Below are 17,182 nucleotides of genomic sequence, written 5' to 3'. Positions count from 1 at the left end.
TTGGCTGTCCGATCGAACGAGTTCTTCTTCTTTTTTTTTTCCTTTTTCTTTTTCTTTTTCCTTAAAACGTCCTCATTCTTACTCGTTCATGCTTACTCGTTCATGCTTACTCCTCGTCCTTATCCCTTTTCTCATTCTCATTAGTATAATGTACCCTCTAAGAAAATGGTCCCCATTTTTTTTTTCCTTTATAAGAAAATGAAAGATTGTCAATCAAAAAAGAGAGAAAGATAGAAATACTTTTTTTTTGTTGTTGCTGTTAGTTGCTTAACAATAAATTTACAATTTTATAAATATAAAAAGAAATTATATAATAATGTTTAATATTTGTTTAATATGAAATGTGTTCTTATGTTATTTATAGATTTATTTTTTAATTATATTTAATATTTTAATTTTAGTATTTATATTTACTTTTAAATTATATTTAATATTTTAATTTAGTTCAATATATTTATTTTTAAATTATATTTAATTTAATATCAATACGAAGATATTTAATATAACAATTTACTATAATAAACATTTAACTTTGATAAAATTGTGAATACAACCAAAAACACAGAAATAACAATAATATATTCCAACAATAATCAATAAATTTTTTCACATAACAAATACAACAACAACAACAACAACAACAACAAAGACAAAGTTACTTCACTATGTGAATCCTAATGTAATTTGAATAATTTTTCAATATTGTAAATACGTCGTAAATATTCTCACGTATTACCCCTCCATTGAATAAATTTGCAGTACTTTATTAAATTGGTACGTGTTTTGTATTCGGTAACATTATCGTTATCATTGTTATCATTGTTACATACATTATATCGAAGTTTATTATTGAACAGAGATGTTCGTTCTATTCGCGAATTATTGCTAGTGACATTTTCAAATTTACGAGATTATATTATAGATAACAGTGTATGTGTCGTCGACAGGATTTGTAACGTGTGCAATGGCAAATACAACTAACAGCCAATTACGAGGCGTGCACCTGACGTATGTACTTGGATTATGGATTGCCACAATTCGTTAACGACGATTACATCGCGTCTGACCACGACGGACATTTCTACTTGTTACACACCTACATATACTTGCTACACACCTTTAACACATTTGTTTTCACTGTGTTTCAATGAGTATTTTTTAAAAATATTTTTATATTTGTTTCGATGGTAGATACATTGAAGAACCCTTATTACAATTTACAATAATTTATTTTATAACTAATTTATATTATATATACGTGTGTGTGGTGCACACCTTTTATTAACACCTTGGTTTTCAGTGTTTTTCACCGGATAATTATTTTTTTAATATTTTCAAATATTTAAAAATTTTTTTCGATGATAGATCCATTGAACCCTTATTACAATTTACAATAATTTATTTTATAACTAATTTATATTATATATACGTGTGTGTGGTGCACACCTTTTATTAACACCTTGGTTTTCAGTGTTTTTCAACGAGTATTTTTTTTTTTTTATTAAATACTTCAACGATTTTTAAATTTGTTTCGATGATAGATTCATTGAACCCTTATTACAATTTACAATAATATATTTTATAACAAATTTATATTATATATACGTGTGTGTAGTGCACACCTTTTATTAACACCTTGGTTTTCAGTGTTTTTCAACGAGTATCTCTTTTTTTTTTTAATATTTTCAAATATTTTTAAATTTGTTTCGATGATAGATCCATTGAAGAACCCTTAATACAATTTACAATAATTCATATTTGTAGATAGGTATATTTGGAATTATCTTTGTGTTTGTTCGAACAACAAATATCTCAAGTTTGATCGATCGTTTGTCTTTCCATCAAAGGTTTATGTAAACCTCAGAACACTGTGTTTTTACTTAACTTCTTTTTTTTACTTATATTTCTTACTTACTTTTGTCTCTATTATTATTATTATTATTTTCAAAGAACACGTTAATTTTGTAAAAATGACATTAAAAAAAAAAAGGGTTTTCTTATAATTCTTCCAAACAAGATTGAAATAATTCTGAACACGTAGAAATGACTGTTATTTCGATCACGTTCCATTGAAAATAATTGCTTCCTTCTAACAGAAACGTAACATTTCAATTTCATTCTGTAACAGACGCATTACACAAATGCATTCGTCGACACGATTTTGGTAACGCGTCTGAAAGTCTGCGAACCAGAAACTTTCCCATCCCTTTACTACCCTCTACTTTTCTCCCTTTTTCAGTACTCGTAAATTGGAGTCGCGAAAATAGGTGGTTGTGGTGGTGCTGGTGTTAGTGTTGGTTCGTATTCTAAATTTTTGCACGCAAATCAGACTTCCCACACTCAAAATTTATTTTTCTTTACATAACTCGTTTCGTTTCGTTTCGTCATAAAACATTTTTCGAATAAATAGAATGGAGTTAATTAAAAATCGGTTAAACTCTTCTGGTTAATTTCGTAAAATCAATGAAAGAAGAAAGAAAAAAAAAAGAAAAGGAAGGAAGGAAGGAAGGAAAGTAATTAAAGAAATTATGTAAATCCTGAAGATTTATTCTTAGTCCTTCGATGAATAAATAATTTGGATCATTTACGCGTTTGGTTATCCGTATCGGTCAGCACTGTTATGGAAAATTCATTTGAAGATAAAAGGGAGTTCACTACGTTTGCATAATCCTATTATTAGTCATTTTGCGATGGTACAATGCACATCCTTGAATTTATTCGTTTATAAATAACCATTGGGTTTATAATTTATTTTTTTTTTTGTTGCTTTTTTTAATCTCGAATATGTGGGAAGGATTTAGAGACAATTTTTAAAGTGAAAGTACAAATCAATATAAAAAGACATGGAATGTGAATGTGTATATGTTAATATTTTTATGATAAATTATATAAATAAGTTTAAATAATTATTTTTAAAATATGGGAACAAGTGTTATAATGTCATAGATATATTAAAAAATATAATTTAATATTATATTATATTAAATTAAATATATTATATATATATATATTTTATTATAATATTTATTTATTATTATAATAAAAAATATTATATTAAAAATATAATATTAAAATAAAATATAACAAATTAGAATATTTTTCATATATATATATATATATATATATAATATAATCTAATATAATATTTCATTTAATTAAAAATTATAATTCAAATATCAATCAATAACAATATTACAAATACATACAACGACTTTGTATAACCACCAAAAATTTATTTAATTATTAAAAAAAAAAAACAATTACAAATTCTTCGTAAAAATATAAACAACAAGAGTTGTGTCAATTCGATCGACAAAGTTTATTCAATGCAAGCCCGTTGGTTTCTAACTTTAGGTTTAGGTTTAGAAAACACATCGTTAAATGGAACAACCGATCGATCATGAAAATCATTTCAGAGTGTATATAATGCAATAAATATTTAAATAAGAACAAATCCTACTTGTCAATTTTTCAAAAGGCTCGTTTTTGATTTGACGTAATACGATTAAATATATAATTATCAAAAAAAAACGTACTCTTGAAGTATCGATTTTGTGTAATACTTCAAAAGAATGTTTCATTTTTAATAACTTTTACTTATTAATTATTATTTATTTCTCATACACACACACACACACACACACACACACAGATATGTATATACATATGGGTGTTGAATCCTGGATAAAAGTGTAAATCAAACGTACACCTGTTTCAAGTCAATAGTATTGAAACGAAATGAAATATATGAGAACGTGATATAAAAAAAAAAAATTAAAATAGAAGAAAACTTGTAGTTTAACCGTTTAACATTTTTATCAACAATTTATTGTTATTATAATATTTTTTTTTTCTGTTTTATGTATCTTTCTTAACTAGTCCAGGATATGCGGGTCGATTTGATAGACGACACACGCGAACATTTACCATTCGTACATACCTATACACATATATAATATCTATATATATATGTGTGTGTGTGTGTGTGTGTGTGTAGGTTAGAACGAAGAACGAAGTACGCGAGTAAGACGGTTAAAATATTAAAATGTTAGCGACAGCCACGTGAGCAACGATAACGAGTTGAAACGATTTTACGATAATCGAATTTCTACGAGTAGGAGGAGGAGGAGGAGGAGGAGGAAGAGGAAGAGGAGAGGACGTTTGGACTTCTCTCGAAGGTCTTTTTCAATCCCTCAATCAAGAAACGGAAAGGGAAAGAGAGAGAGAGAGAGAGAGAGAATACGACATTGTCATTAAGAATAGAACAAGATGGATTTAAATATCCGCAGTTAGTTCTAAGTTGAACCTGAACGATGTTCTTCTTCGTAGTATTTCATCATATTTAATTCCATTTAAAAAAAAAAAATGTTTTTCCTTAAAAATAGTAATAATAATAATTATTATATAATTAATTATGATATATATATTAATTTTTTTAATTTAAAATATCAATAGGTTTCACCATAATTAATAGTTGATTCCAAGTTGAACCTTACAATGTTCTTCTTCGTGGTATCTCATCGTATTTAATTTTGTTTAAAGTACAAAAAATAATTATTTACTTTAAAAATAGTAATAATAATAATTATTATTATTATATAATTGATAATATTATTAAATATATATATATATTTTTTATTTTCATATGCTTTTACAATTTTGTAATTATCACCCAACTTTCAACTTTCGTCAAATTTTCCAATACTAATTTATTTTATCAAATTTTAATTAATTATATCATCCATATTTGTTTTCAACAAATAATTTATAATTACGTTTAAATGTTTAAACGTACCGTCCATAATTTCATTTTTACAATTCATTTCTATTAATTTCCTTTTTCTAAATGAAATACAAACGTATGAAATATTTGCACAAGTTCATTCGGACATTGAACTTTTGCGAGTTCGCACAGTTCGATCTATCAAACCAACCCTACGGAAATAAATATGTGTGAGGAGTAGGAGGAGTAGGAAGGTGGGAGGGGGAGGGGGAGGGGTAAAATGACAAATAAGAAAAATCGTCTTCTCTTTGTCGCACTCTTTTATGGGGGGGTGAGAGATCGATCGACACATGGGTGATACAAAAGCGTCGTGATTGAGGAAGGGATTAGGCTTTAAGGCGGCTCGGTGTGGCCTTTATGAGGCTGCAAAGGCGATTATCAAGCGGGGGTGGAGGTGAGGAGAGTAAAATGAGAATAAGGTGGATGGAGAGGAGGGGAGGGGCGGGGAGGGGTGGAAGGATGTTCTCGTTAGAGTCGGCCTTGTAGCTTGGCGCCACCCTCTAAGGGGCCTAAGGGGGTTGGTTTCTACCACCAGGTGGATAGCAATTTTATTTTATTTCTTTTTACCTTTTTTTTATTATCTTTGAAAGATTAAGTCAGAATGAGAGGAGAGGGGGAATGGAATTGTTGAATAATTTTAGGATGTTTAATGATTGATAAATCAAATTTGTATTAAATAATATTTTTGTTATTGTGGTTCTTTTGTTTTGTGTGTGTGTGTATGAATTTTACCTGCATTTGATTTCTAAATACTTTTATTTTATTTTTAAATATAAAATATATTGCTATTAATTATAATATTTTAATATTAAAAAAAAAAATAAACTATTGCTATATTATATATATATATATATAATATTATTATATTGTGAATAAAATATTTTTAATATTATAATATTAGAATATATATTATATATTAAAATGTTAGATTATATATATATATATTTTTATATTATTTAATTATTAAAATATTATAATATAAATATTTTATAAAATATTTAAATTATTACACCTAGAAGATTATTATTTTTTTTTTTTAAACTTATCACACTTTATAGAAAAATATACACCGAGTATTATTATCGAAAAACGTTTAACGAAAAGAAAAAGAAATAGAAAACCAAGGAAAAAAGACTGGAACATTAGATATATATATATATGTATATAGATAAATTTTTTTTTCTTTTTAGGATAAAAATCAGCACATTTTATCATCGATCCTCTTATCACAGATAGGAAACACTATCCGTCGGAAAAAGAGGAGACACTCGGAAAGTCTCGTTAATTATCGCCTAGCATGTTGTCGAGTTGTGTGTCGAGTGCTTTGTAGTAGTAGTAACGCTCGGGAAAGTCATCGACCAAGTGTCCCTCTCGCTCTCTCTCTCTCTCTTTCTCTCTCTCTCTCTTTCTCTCGTGGTTGCCTCGACCTTGACCCTTTGATGATCGAACGAGGGTCGTACGCGAGTAAGCGAGCTAGCAAGCAAGCAACCAATTGTTTCTGCCAGGTGCTCTAAATTCTCTTCGATAGATTATATTACAGATAGTAAATAATATTCAAATAGGTTAATACAAAATAAATAAATAAATAGATAATAGACAGAATAAAAAAAGAAAAAGAAGATATTTCCGGTTGATACGAGTATGTCTCGTATTCCTTCCTAACATTCGAGAAATTTGATCTATGGGTTAACGTAAGAGGGTCGTCTCGTATTCGTTCGATATTTTCTCTCTCTCTCTATCTATCTATCTTTCTATCTTTCTCTTTCTTATTGTATTTTGCATTGGAAGAACCTAGAAGGACTAGTAGCGTGCGAGAACTGACTTCCTTTCGAATTATCGACTTGCCTCTACCTACCTTAGGTTGCTAGCAAGCAATAAGTAAACTCCTTATTTTCCATTAGACTTTCGTGGAATACAAATCGTTGACTTTTCTTACATTTTCTTTTTCTTCAACGATTGTAGTCATAGATAAGAATGTTGTATCGAATCCCATCTCTCTTTCTCTCTCACACTTTCATTCCCTTTGACAGTATTTTCTTAGCTAAAGTTCATCGACCACTTTGCACGAACGTACAAATCTAACAAATTCTTACATCACACATGGTTCATTCATGTATATGTATATTATTATTATTTTTTGAGACAAATTATTCTGTCTGATGATTAACCACAAATACGAATAAACCAACCCTTAACCCTTTTAATCATGAAACAAAATGACAAATAATATAATACACATATTGGTTATTAGTCAGCGCACAGGTTTACTCGTCACATGTCTGAGGTAATTCATCAAAGTGTAGTTGAACGTCTACCAAGTAGAAGTCGAATCTTTAGAAAGGGAATCTCTAGGGACACTACCCTTATATTCCTTTTCTTTCATTTGCCTTTTTTTTGTCTCTTTCTTTCTTTCTTGTCCATACGAAGAACCAGCAGCCGGACTACGTTGAATGCGTGCGTGCGTGCGTGCGTGCGTGCGAGCAAGCAAGCAAGCAAGCAAGAAACAGCCCTGCGGTGGTCACGAGAGGAGGGTGGCCTGGGCTCGAGGGGGTATTCTGTGGAGGGCTGACCAAAGGGAGGGAGGTGTACAGGGCAGGGGGGTGGAAGGTGTCGATCGATGAGTCGTACACACCACGAGGACGGTGGTTTCCTCGTTGGACACACACAGCTTGACCGTCGCGTGCTATCGATCGACCCTCCTCTATCCGCCCTTCTCACCCTTCTCATCCCTTACTCTCTCTTACTCTTTCTTCTTCTTTTTCTTCTTCTTCTTCTTCTTCTTTTCTTTCCTATCTTTCTCTTTTTTCCTCGTACTTACGCGTTCGTTGAATGAAAGACCGAGTACTCGATTTTCTTCGGGGTCTGTTGTAAACGAACGTACGTTTCCATTTTTAGAACACATAGTATTTCATTTCGCATAGTTTTGATGTTACTTATAATATGTTCGTTTTTGTTTTATTTAATGCTAGTTATAATTGTGTAAATAATCTTACGTGTGGTATTTGAAATAATTTAGGATTATCTGACATGAGTGATAACACGATATGATATTCTATTTGTAATTTATTTGGTATGTTATTTTAAATCTTATAGTATATGGTAATTATTTAAAAAAATATATTGTTCTTTATTTTTTATTATGCTAACAATAATTGCGTAAATAATCTTAAACGTGGTATTTAAATTAATAATTTATGATTATCTAGATGAGTTTGTTTGTAAATTAATTTTTTTTTTTATTTTAAATCGTATAGTATCTGGTAATTGTTTAAAAAAAGAAAACGTGTAAAATGAGTTCTAAGTGACGAATCAGATAAATAAATTTATTTAAAGTTAAAGTGAGAGAGTATTGATTTGAATCGTTTTAATTTGAAATGATTATTTGTTTCGTTTGAATAGGTTGAATTTGGAATGAACGATTCGTGAACATATTCGTAGGATATCATTTGGAAACGCATTTAAGCTCAATTCGAATCGGCTTTTCGATCCTATCCCAAAAGCTCTTTCGCGTGATTGCACGAACAGCTTAATTGCCATTCCGTGAAAGTAATTTGAATCTTTCGGTAATACGTTGATATCGCGAATATAGGAATCCATAGGTTGTGGATTTGAATTTATGATGGTGGTGGTACATATTTAATACCATCCAATAGAAATTTGTTGACTGATAATTTCTGAATTCCATATGAAAGCAACCACCTCACTTTGAAATATGTTGCGTATAGATAGCTGGATTATATATATATATATATATATATGTATACTAGGGGTAGGGGGTTGGGGTATGAAATCAAGCTTACAAATCCGCTTTGGGAATACTCCATTTAAAACGAATGAGATAGAATGAGAGAACTACACAGAAGCTTCACGGAAACTCCATATTTCATCGTCGAACTTTTAATTAATCGAATAATAAAAGTTCGGGGTATGAGACCCCAGCTTTAATGTCGCGCTACCAACAAATCCACCACCACCATCAATACAATTATGAATTATTTTTTCAAAATTCCCGCGTGAATTTGATCAATTAAAACTTATCGTATATCCTATAATTGAGTTTGTTGGTATCCTTTCACATATCCTTTCGAAATTGTTTCTCCATGATGGTGTTTCAGTAAGGACTTCAAACAAATATTCGAATATACGAACTTTGTGCTTCATTTGCAAATATATATTATTATTATTATTATTATTTAGAGAAAATATTTGATACATTTAATATTAATGTTAAAAGATCAAAGAGTAAGAAAATAATTCATGAGTAATATGAATGAATATGACGAATGAAATATTTAATTAGTATGCGATAATAACAAGGGATTGATAATAAATTTTTGATCAAAGTGTGTGTGTGTGTGTGTGTGTGTGTGTAATTTTTATTATTTTTAGATAAAAATATTTCGAGAATAAATTACAGTTGTGTTTTTATTACGTCAAAGCTCGTAACTTAATTCAACTCAATATACAATTAATATATATAGTATTTATAATTATAATATAATATAATAATTATAATTTAAATAATTTAATTTAATTAAATGTTAATATTAATTTACGATATTCTACAATGAATTTATTTACAAAAGTATATATCGTTTAATCATTTATTATATTACTTAAATTATTTATTTTTTCATTAACAACGTTTGATATTACTTTGTCGGTTTTATCAAAGTTCCAAATCAATTTTCTACACACACGATTAATATTTGAATAAAAATAAGATTGAGAGACTTGTAAAACTTGATTAAACTCGTAACTATTTCATTAATTTTTGTTTTCTTCTTCCATTTTTTGTTTTTTTTTTATCGAACAAACATCGTTACTATTAAAAGAACGACCAATTATTTCGTTCGTTAAATGTTACGTGCCCTACGTTTGTGTTACGTGTCTATTCGTGATAACATGTGAAAAAATGTATAATACTTGATACACACTTCCTTGTTATATTACTTTCGTTACCATTTTCGTACTACTTCAATTTTATAACACACTATCTATCGTGCGTGTGACATAAACATAAATGTTTATTTCCTTTCGTTTTATCGTTCCTTCTTCTTCTTCTTCTTCTTCTTTATATTTGATTTTATTTTTTCTCTTCCCTTGTTGTTGTTTTTCCAGTTTTTTTTCATTCCACATTGAAATATTTCTTTACATTTGTCGCGTGTTTTTTTCATCCTCGTATATACACGGTATAATAATCTATTTGAAGAAATGAATTATTAGATGGTTGGTGACGTTTTTTTATAAATTCATAAATATATCTTAAATTCTCTACTGTATAAATATTTTTCTAAAAAAAAAAAAAAAAGATACTTCTCTAAATCTCGAAACGATAATTGTCTTCATTTTTATAAAAGAAAAAAAACGAAACAACTTTTCAAACCACCTCCTAATGTAATCAATTCTATCATAGTTAGTCACACTAATTTCATTCGTCAAACATCAAAAATGTAACTAACTTCTCTAGTAAATTTACTATTCGATTACAATTTGATTTCTGGTCATGTTTCGAAGAGAGACAGATAGAAGAAGGATGGGAAGAAATGGTTTGCTGTTTGACATACGGTCAAAAAGTTGTTGAGTTTCTGTCACGGGGAATGGGATGGTGGGGAGTGTGGATGAAGGTTTGATATAAAATTTCATTTCCAGCGAGATCCATCGAATCCCCTCCTCCCTCCTCCCTCCTCCCTCCCTAACTCCCTCCCTCCCTCCCTCCCTTCTCGTCTATCGTTCGTATGAACGATATTTGCTGTTAACAGAGAAAAGGATAAAAAATGTTAGAAAAGATGGCACGTGTTACGAGCATCTCTCTCTCTTTCTCTCTCTCTCTCTCTCTCTCTCTCTCTCTCTCTTTTATGAATTCGACGATAACGCCACGTTACGGTTCGATAGAAAGCGTCGCGACGCCCGGCAGTCTGCCACCCGTTCTGTTCCGTCCTGTTTTGGTCCCACGCACACACATACACATATATACACACATTTATATTCTTACACGAAACACGCATTTTCATCCACGATAAGATCGTGCGTCTGCGTCTGCGTCTTCTTCTTCTTCTTATTCTTATTCTACTTTGACTTTTTGGTTCTCTTATTAGATAGAGAATGTTAGTGTACACGTGTAGACACGTGTGTATTAGTATATGGCACCCATTGGCGCCGGATTTTAAGAATAACGTTTTAAGAGTCTTATTGATTTTTTTTTTCTTATCCTTTTATTAAACTATGCTTGGTTGAATATCAAATTTAAACAATTTGTTTGTATAAACTTAGACAAAAATTTATATTGGTGTGGAACAAATTTGTTTCTTATTTTTTTAAACTATTTAGAATTTTGATTATTTTTCAGAATTCATAAATATTTTTTTTTTTTTTATTAAAAATAGGCGATTTTAATTTAAGGAATTTGAATGATTGTGTAAAATTTTATATATATACCATTTTTAAATATTACAGATTATATATTATATATAATATATTTAAATATTATTAAATTAATAATATATTAAATGTATAATATTATTTATTATATTAATTACAGATATTATATATTATAGTTATTATTATTATTATTATTATTAAAATTATAGATATTATTATTTTAATTTTATAAATTACAGATAATAATATTTATTATATTATATAATTAAATATTATTAAATTAATAATATATTAAATACTATATATATTAATATATTATAATTATATAATTAATTACAGATATTATATAATATTTATTATAATTATTATTACCTTAATTTAGATAGAAATTTAGAAAAATTAATTATTATTCCTATTTGATTAACTTTATAGATATATTTATACGAAATATTCTATATATCTATATATCTATATATATATATATTCGTATAAATTAAAGTATTTCTCATAAATAAAATTGATACGCTTATGGGGAAGAGATAAAGGAAGAGTGGATTAGACTTATACAAAGGGAAAGTGAGAAGTTTCTTAGGTATGCGTTGGCAAAAGTGATCTGAGTTGTCCTACGTGAGTTAGTTGATGACGCCATTAATTTGCTGGACGATTTGGTCCGATTAGTGACGGCAAAAGTTTCTCGAGACTAATTTGAAGGCAAGAGATAAAGATAAAGAGAGAAAGAGAGAGAGAGAGAGAGAGAAAGTGAAAAGGGATGCTTTTCATGAAGTAAATGCAAGACGATGAAAGTAGAAGGAAGGAACTTTCAGTGGCTTCCCTTTGAACGGTGACGTAATTTGCAAGAAGGCAGCCACTCCTCGCGAATCCTTTACGTCGCTTTTACAAATCGACACCCCCGCTCCCCCCCCCCTTTTCTTCTTTCATCCCCCTTTCACCCCTTTTAAATGGCCCATCGCGAATGGCTTCTCCCCCTTTTTTTTTTCAACAATTCAACGTTTTATGTCAATGTTACGATGTTTTATGTAATTTCACGATATGAAATATATTAATGTATGCTAATAATACAAAAAGATGATTATTTGTTTGTTCTTTTATTTATTTGTTTATCGAATTATTAAATCGAAATAAAATTTATTAATTTATTTATAAAATCAACTGGAATATTTGTTTTTATTACTTAATTGATCAAAACTTATATCAAAGTTACAATTATCTTTTCATATTATAATACGTTTATCTCTCTCTCTCTCTTTTCTTAGATATTTTTTTTTTTTTATAAATTCTATTTTGTTTGTCGAAATTTTTAACAAAAAAATTTAATAATTTATTTATAAAATCAAGTAGAATATTTTGTTTCTTTTTTCCTATCACTTATATCAAAGTTACAATTTTCTTCTTATATTATAAAACCTTTTTCTCTCTCTCTCTCTCTTCTTATGTATTTCATTTTACTATTTAAAATATAATTAGTCGAAATATTTATACATGCAAAATAAATAAGAGTAACAATTTCTTAAAAATAAAAAAAATAAAATAAAAAGACCAGATGTGTAAAAGATTACACGGGATTTACGTGAAGATACACATTTGTTTCGTTTTTAAAGGGTTATATACAACTTGAAATTTTTTTCGTATGACAAAAAGTTGACTTCTCAGGTTTGAGACATTTACAACCACCGAATAGGATTTATATATAATGTGCCATAACGTAATATATAATAGAAAGCATTTCAAGCGATAGGAATTACCTTTTATGGCCGTCAAGTCGTAATATTTCGAGTTATGAAAGCCAATGTGCAATTCTCCAATAATGTATGTATGTATGTATGTTATGCGCATAAGTACATACTCATATATATATATATATATATACATACATTCCTATATCTCATCGTCTTTATTGTATTATATAAAATGAAATAAGAAAAGAATATCTTGCAAAGGGGAAAAAGATTTTCCAATTGAATTGCGAGATTTCAAATTATTAACATTATTATTATTATTATTATGTAACATGGTCTGTTATTTCGTGTATTTTCGTTCGAAATGGGATTTTTCTCATAGAAAAATAAAACGAAAGGAAAATAAAACAGGAAGACAAACATACAAACGTTCCAAAGCTTTTTTCTTTGTTTGTTTGTTTGTTTTTTTTTTTTTTTTTTTTTTTTTTTTTTACGAGAAAACCATTGAACTATCGATCAATGAACTTTGACACTTTTATCCCACAAATAATATTTTTATATAATTAATATAATTTATTGACGATGTGATTAATTATTTGACTTCAAACTTATTAATCAATAATTTTAACGATGACAATTAAAAGAAGAAGAAGAAGAAGAAGAAGAAGTAGAAAAATATTTCGAAGTAATAAAAGTTCGTGTAGATTTGTTAGAGATCGTTAAGAATTTCTAAAGGGTGATAGTAAGTTCTTTTAAAACTCGCGTGTCCTCGACAAAGTTCACTACAAAGGGAAAGATTTATGCTAGTCGTATATATGACCCTTCTTCTTCTTCTTCTTCTTCTTATCCCTTAAGACTATTGTTCTTCCGGTGGTGAACATTCCTTATCATATTATACTCAAAACGACAAAATTTTTCTACTGAATTTTTATGTTTCTTTATCATAAATTCTTGTGTCACTTGACAAATATTTATTTGTTACAAAATAACATGCCTATGATTTTTATCTTTTATTTTATAGAACAAACATATTCCAATTTATTATTTACCTAAGATAAAAATATTTTAATTGTACAATTAAATATAGCCCACGAAAAACAATTTTAATTTTAATTTTCCAATTTATTATTTACTTTAGAAATAATATTTTTAAATTGTACAATAATTAATATACCTAATTTCCAATTTATTATTTACTTTAGAGAAAATATTTAAATTGTACAATAATTAAAATATTAAATTGTCAAATTAAATATAACCAAAAAAAAAAACAATTTAAATTTTAATTTTCCAATTTATATATTATTTACTTTAGAAAAAAAAATATTTAAAGTGTACAATAATTAAAATATTAAATTGTCAAATTAAATATAACCCAAAAAAACAATTTAAATTTTAATTTTCCAATTTATATATTATTTACTTTAGAAAAAAAAATATTTAAATTGTACAATAATTAAAATATAAAATTGTCAAATTAAATATAACGCAAAAAAAAACAATTTTAATTTCAATTTTCCAATTAATTATTTTCCTTAGAAAAATATTTCTAAATTTTACAATAATTAAATAATAAATCATACAATTATATAACCCATAAAAACAATTTGAATTTTAATTTTCCAATTAATTATTTACCTTAGAAAAAAATCTTTAAACTGTACAATAATTAACATACATAAATCCTAAAATTAAATACCCCACTAACCAACAATTTCAATTTGAATGATTTCAATTATACCAAACGTTATTGCATAACAACAACAACAACAACAACAAAATTAATAATTAATTTATTTTTATAGTGTCCGGTACGTCGAACAAAAAAGAGGAAGAAGCGACGGTGTCCTCGGTGGGTGTCACGGAAGAAAATGGTGTCCTAGGAATGACAAGGCCCAAACCAGGAAACGATCCTGGTGGAGGTATAGACTTATTAGCAGCCCTGCAGCTGCACAATACTACGCTGCAGGGTGTCACGCAGGTACAGGGACTATTTAAACTGAGGGCAGCTTATTATCTTCAGGGTGAGTAACCATCAAAAAAACCCATCGCGTGTTATATCCATTATTAAAAGGACACCGATTAATCTCCACTCGTGCGTTAATCCTTCCTCCTTCATTCGTGCAGAAAAATTTCATGTTACTTTTTTTTCTTCTCTTTTTTTTTTTTTTTTTTTATCCTGAACAGTTGTCACTGCCCTCATATATTTCGATAATACCACTCAAGATTTTTTCATATAGAAAATACTTCCCTCTTTTTTACAGTGAGTATAAAAAGTATTCGTACACCGATCAATTTGAAATAAAATCTTGTGAAATTGTAATTTGATTGATAATTGTGATCAGTGTACGAATACTTTTTACACTCACTGTATATCGATCATCCCTAATAACACAAAATATTGAAAAATATTTAATACATGTTTATTTAATATATAACAATTATATAATAAATAATATTATAAGTAAGTAAGTAATAATATATATACAAATTACGTGTCACGTTATTTGTCCGCAATGGACTCCTAAATTACTGAACCGATTTTAATCAAATTTTGCACACTGTATGCAGTTTCATCCAATTTAAAAGATAGGATAATTTATATCTCAATTTATAATCGCAATATTATTTTATTGCCAATGATTTCTTTATTAACAATATAATATAAAATATAAAAATAATATTTTTCAATAATATAATATAATATAAAATTCAATGTCATTTTTAATATTAAATACACATGTATTCAATATTTTACAGTATTTTGTGCTACTAGGGATGTCATTACGAGATTCAATTTTGTTTTAGAAAATATTTCAAAACCACTTGGAAATGAATTATCTTATTTTCTCGATTCTATTGTTTTCCATTAATATCACTGAAAATAATCAACCATAGAGAAAAGAGGGTGTGATGATTTTGATTTATATTTACAGCAATAATAATATTTTTTCTCTCACACTTACATTCTTTATCTGTTCTTTTACACTTGGGTTAGGATATATAAATCTCTTAGAATATAATTTATCGAAGCACACCCTTCTGCTATTAAGTTCAGGGATGTGTCAGTACAGCGTAACGAATTTTAAGTAGAAATAATACCATTCTATCTTACTTACTCTCTTTTGAGAATAAGGGAGAAGGTAGAAAAGATAGAAGGGTTCCAAATACCAGCTTAATTTGCATACCGCAAAAGCCATTCCTCGGGTTAACGGGGATCTTTCCCCGTTTATATTTTATCTCATAGTAATTAATATCTACAAAAGTATACGATAGGATGATTACTTTTCCTAAATTACAACCACCCCCTTTTCTTTTACATATTTTTCATTAGACATATTTATTACGTTCAAATTGATTCAAATATATATTTCATTTCTTGTTTAAATAGACAAAATCTGGTTTAATTATTTATTTATTTTTTTTTTTTTTTTAATGATTTTATCGATCATATTCATCTCAACATACATACCTGTACACATATATATATATACGCACACACACGTGCAAATATAAATTAACCCTTTGAGCGCGGAATACTTTTAACTGAAATATTTTGTAGCAATGAAATAATTTATTGTTAATTAATTAGATTTATATTTTATTATATTAAATTAATATTATTTATATTTAAATTTATAAAAGAAAATTTGTGTATATTAAAATTAATAATAGGTAATATATTAAATTATATAATATATAATATAATATTATAGTATTTAATTAATAATATAATATATTATATAATATTTGTATTATAATATAGTAGTTTAAATTTAATATAGTATTTAATATAATAATACAATATATTATAATATATATTTATAATAAATATAAATATAATTAACAAATTAATAATTAATATAAGAGTATTAAAAATATAATTAATTTACAATTATATTTTTATAATTAAATTACAAAATTTAAATATAAAATTTATTATTAATTAAATTCTAATAATAAATTATATTTATAAATTAAAATTTTTATTTCTACATTATATATATTTTACGTTATATAATATTAACAAACACGTATATGCAATGATAGACCACTCATGTAATTTTTACCAAACGCATATATGCGTCTAGAGCACTCTAAAGGTTAATTTATAGCAAATTGAGAAAGTAATTCAAATGAATATGAATTTCTATTAAAGTTGAGTTGAATCTTTATCAAACAAAGTAACTTTGGGTTAAATGCTTTTCCCTTTTTTTTCTTTTCTTCCTTTTTGTTTCATGAACATTCAGCACTAGGTATAATAATGATCACGTAAACCTTTTCTAACTTTTCTCGTTAAATCGATATTGAGAAAGGTCAG

General features: G+C 27.4%; 1 protein-coding gene across 4 annotated transcripts in view; it reads left to right on the top strand.

The window, feature by feature from the left end:
- Window positions 1–17,182, top strand: part of LOC107071190 (protein kinase C-binding protein NELL1) — an 82,562-nt gene that overhangs the window by 40,631 nt on the left and 24,749 nt on the right. For all 4 annotated transcript variants that reach the window (XM_015329967.2, XM_015329966.2, XM_015329964.2 and 1 more), the window contains exon 2: window positions 14,667–14,885. In XM_015329967.2, coding sequence (XP_015185453.2) covers window positions 14,667–14,885 — 219 coding nt within the window. The remainder of the gene's footprint in view (window positions 1–14,666; window positions 14,886–17,182) is intronic.

The sequence above is a fragment of the Polistes dominula genome, unplaced genomic scaffold, assembly GCF_049000335.1.
Source record: "Polistes dominula isolate Pdom_NZ unplaced genomic scaffold, Pdom_raw_medaka contig_73, whole genome shotgun sequence".
In the NCBI taxonomy this organism is placed as follows: Eukaryota; Metazoa; Arthropoda; class Insecta; order Hymenoptera; family Vespidae; genus Polistes; species Polistes dominula.
Note: the sequence above shows the minus strand (reverse complement) of the source record. Positions and strands in the feature narration are given on the sequence as shown.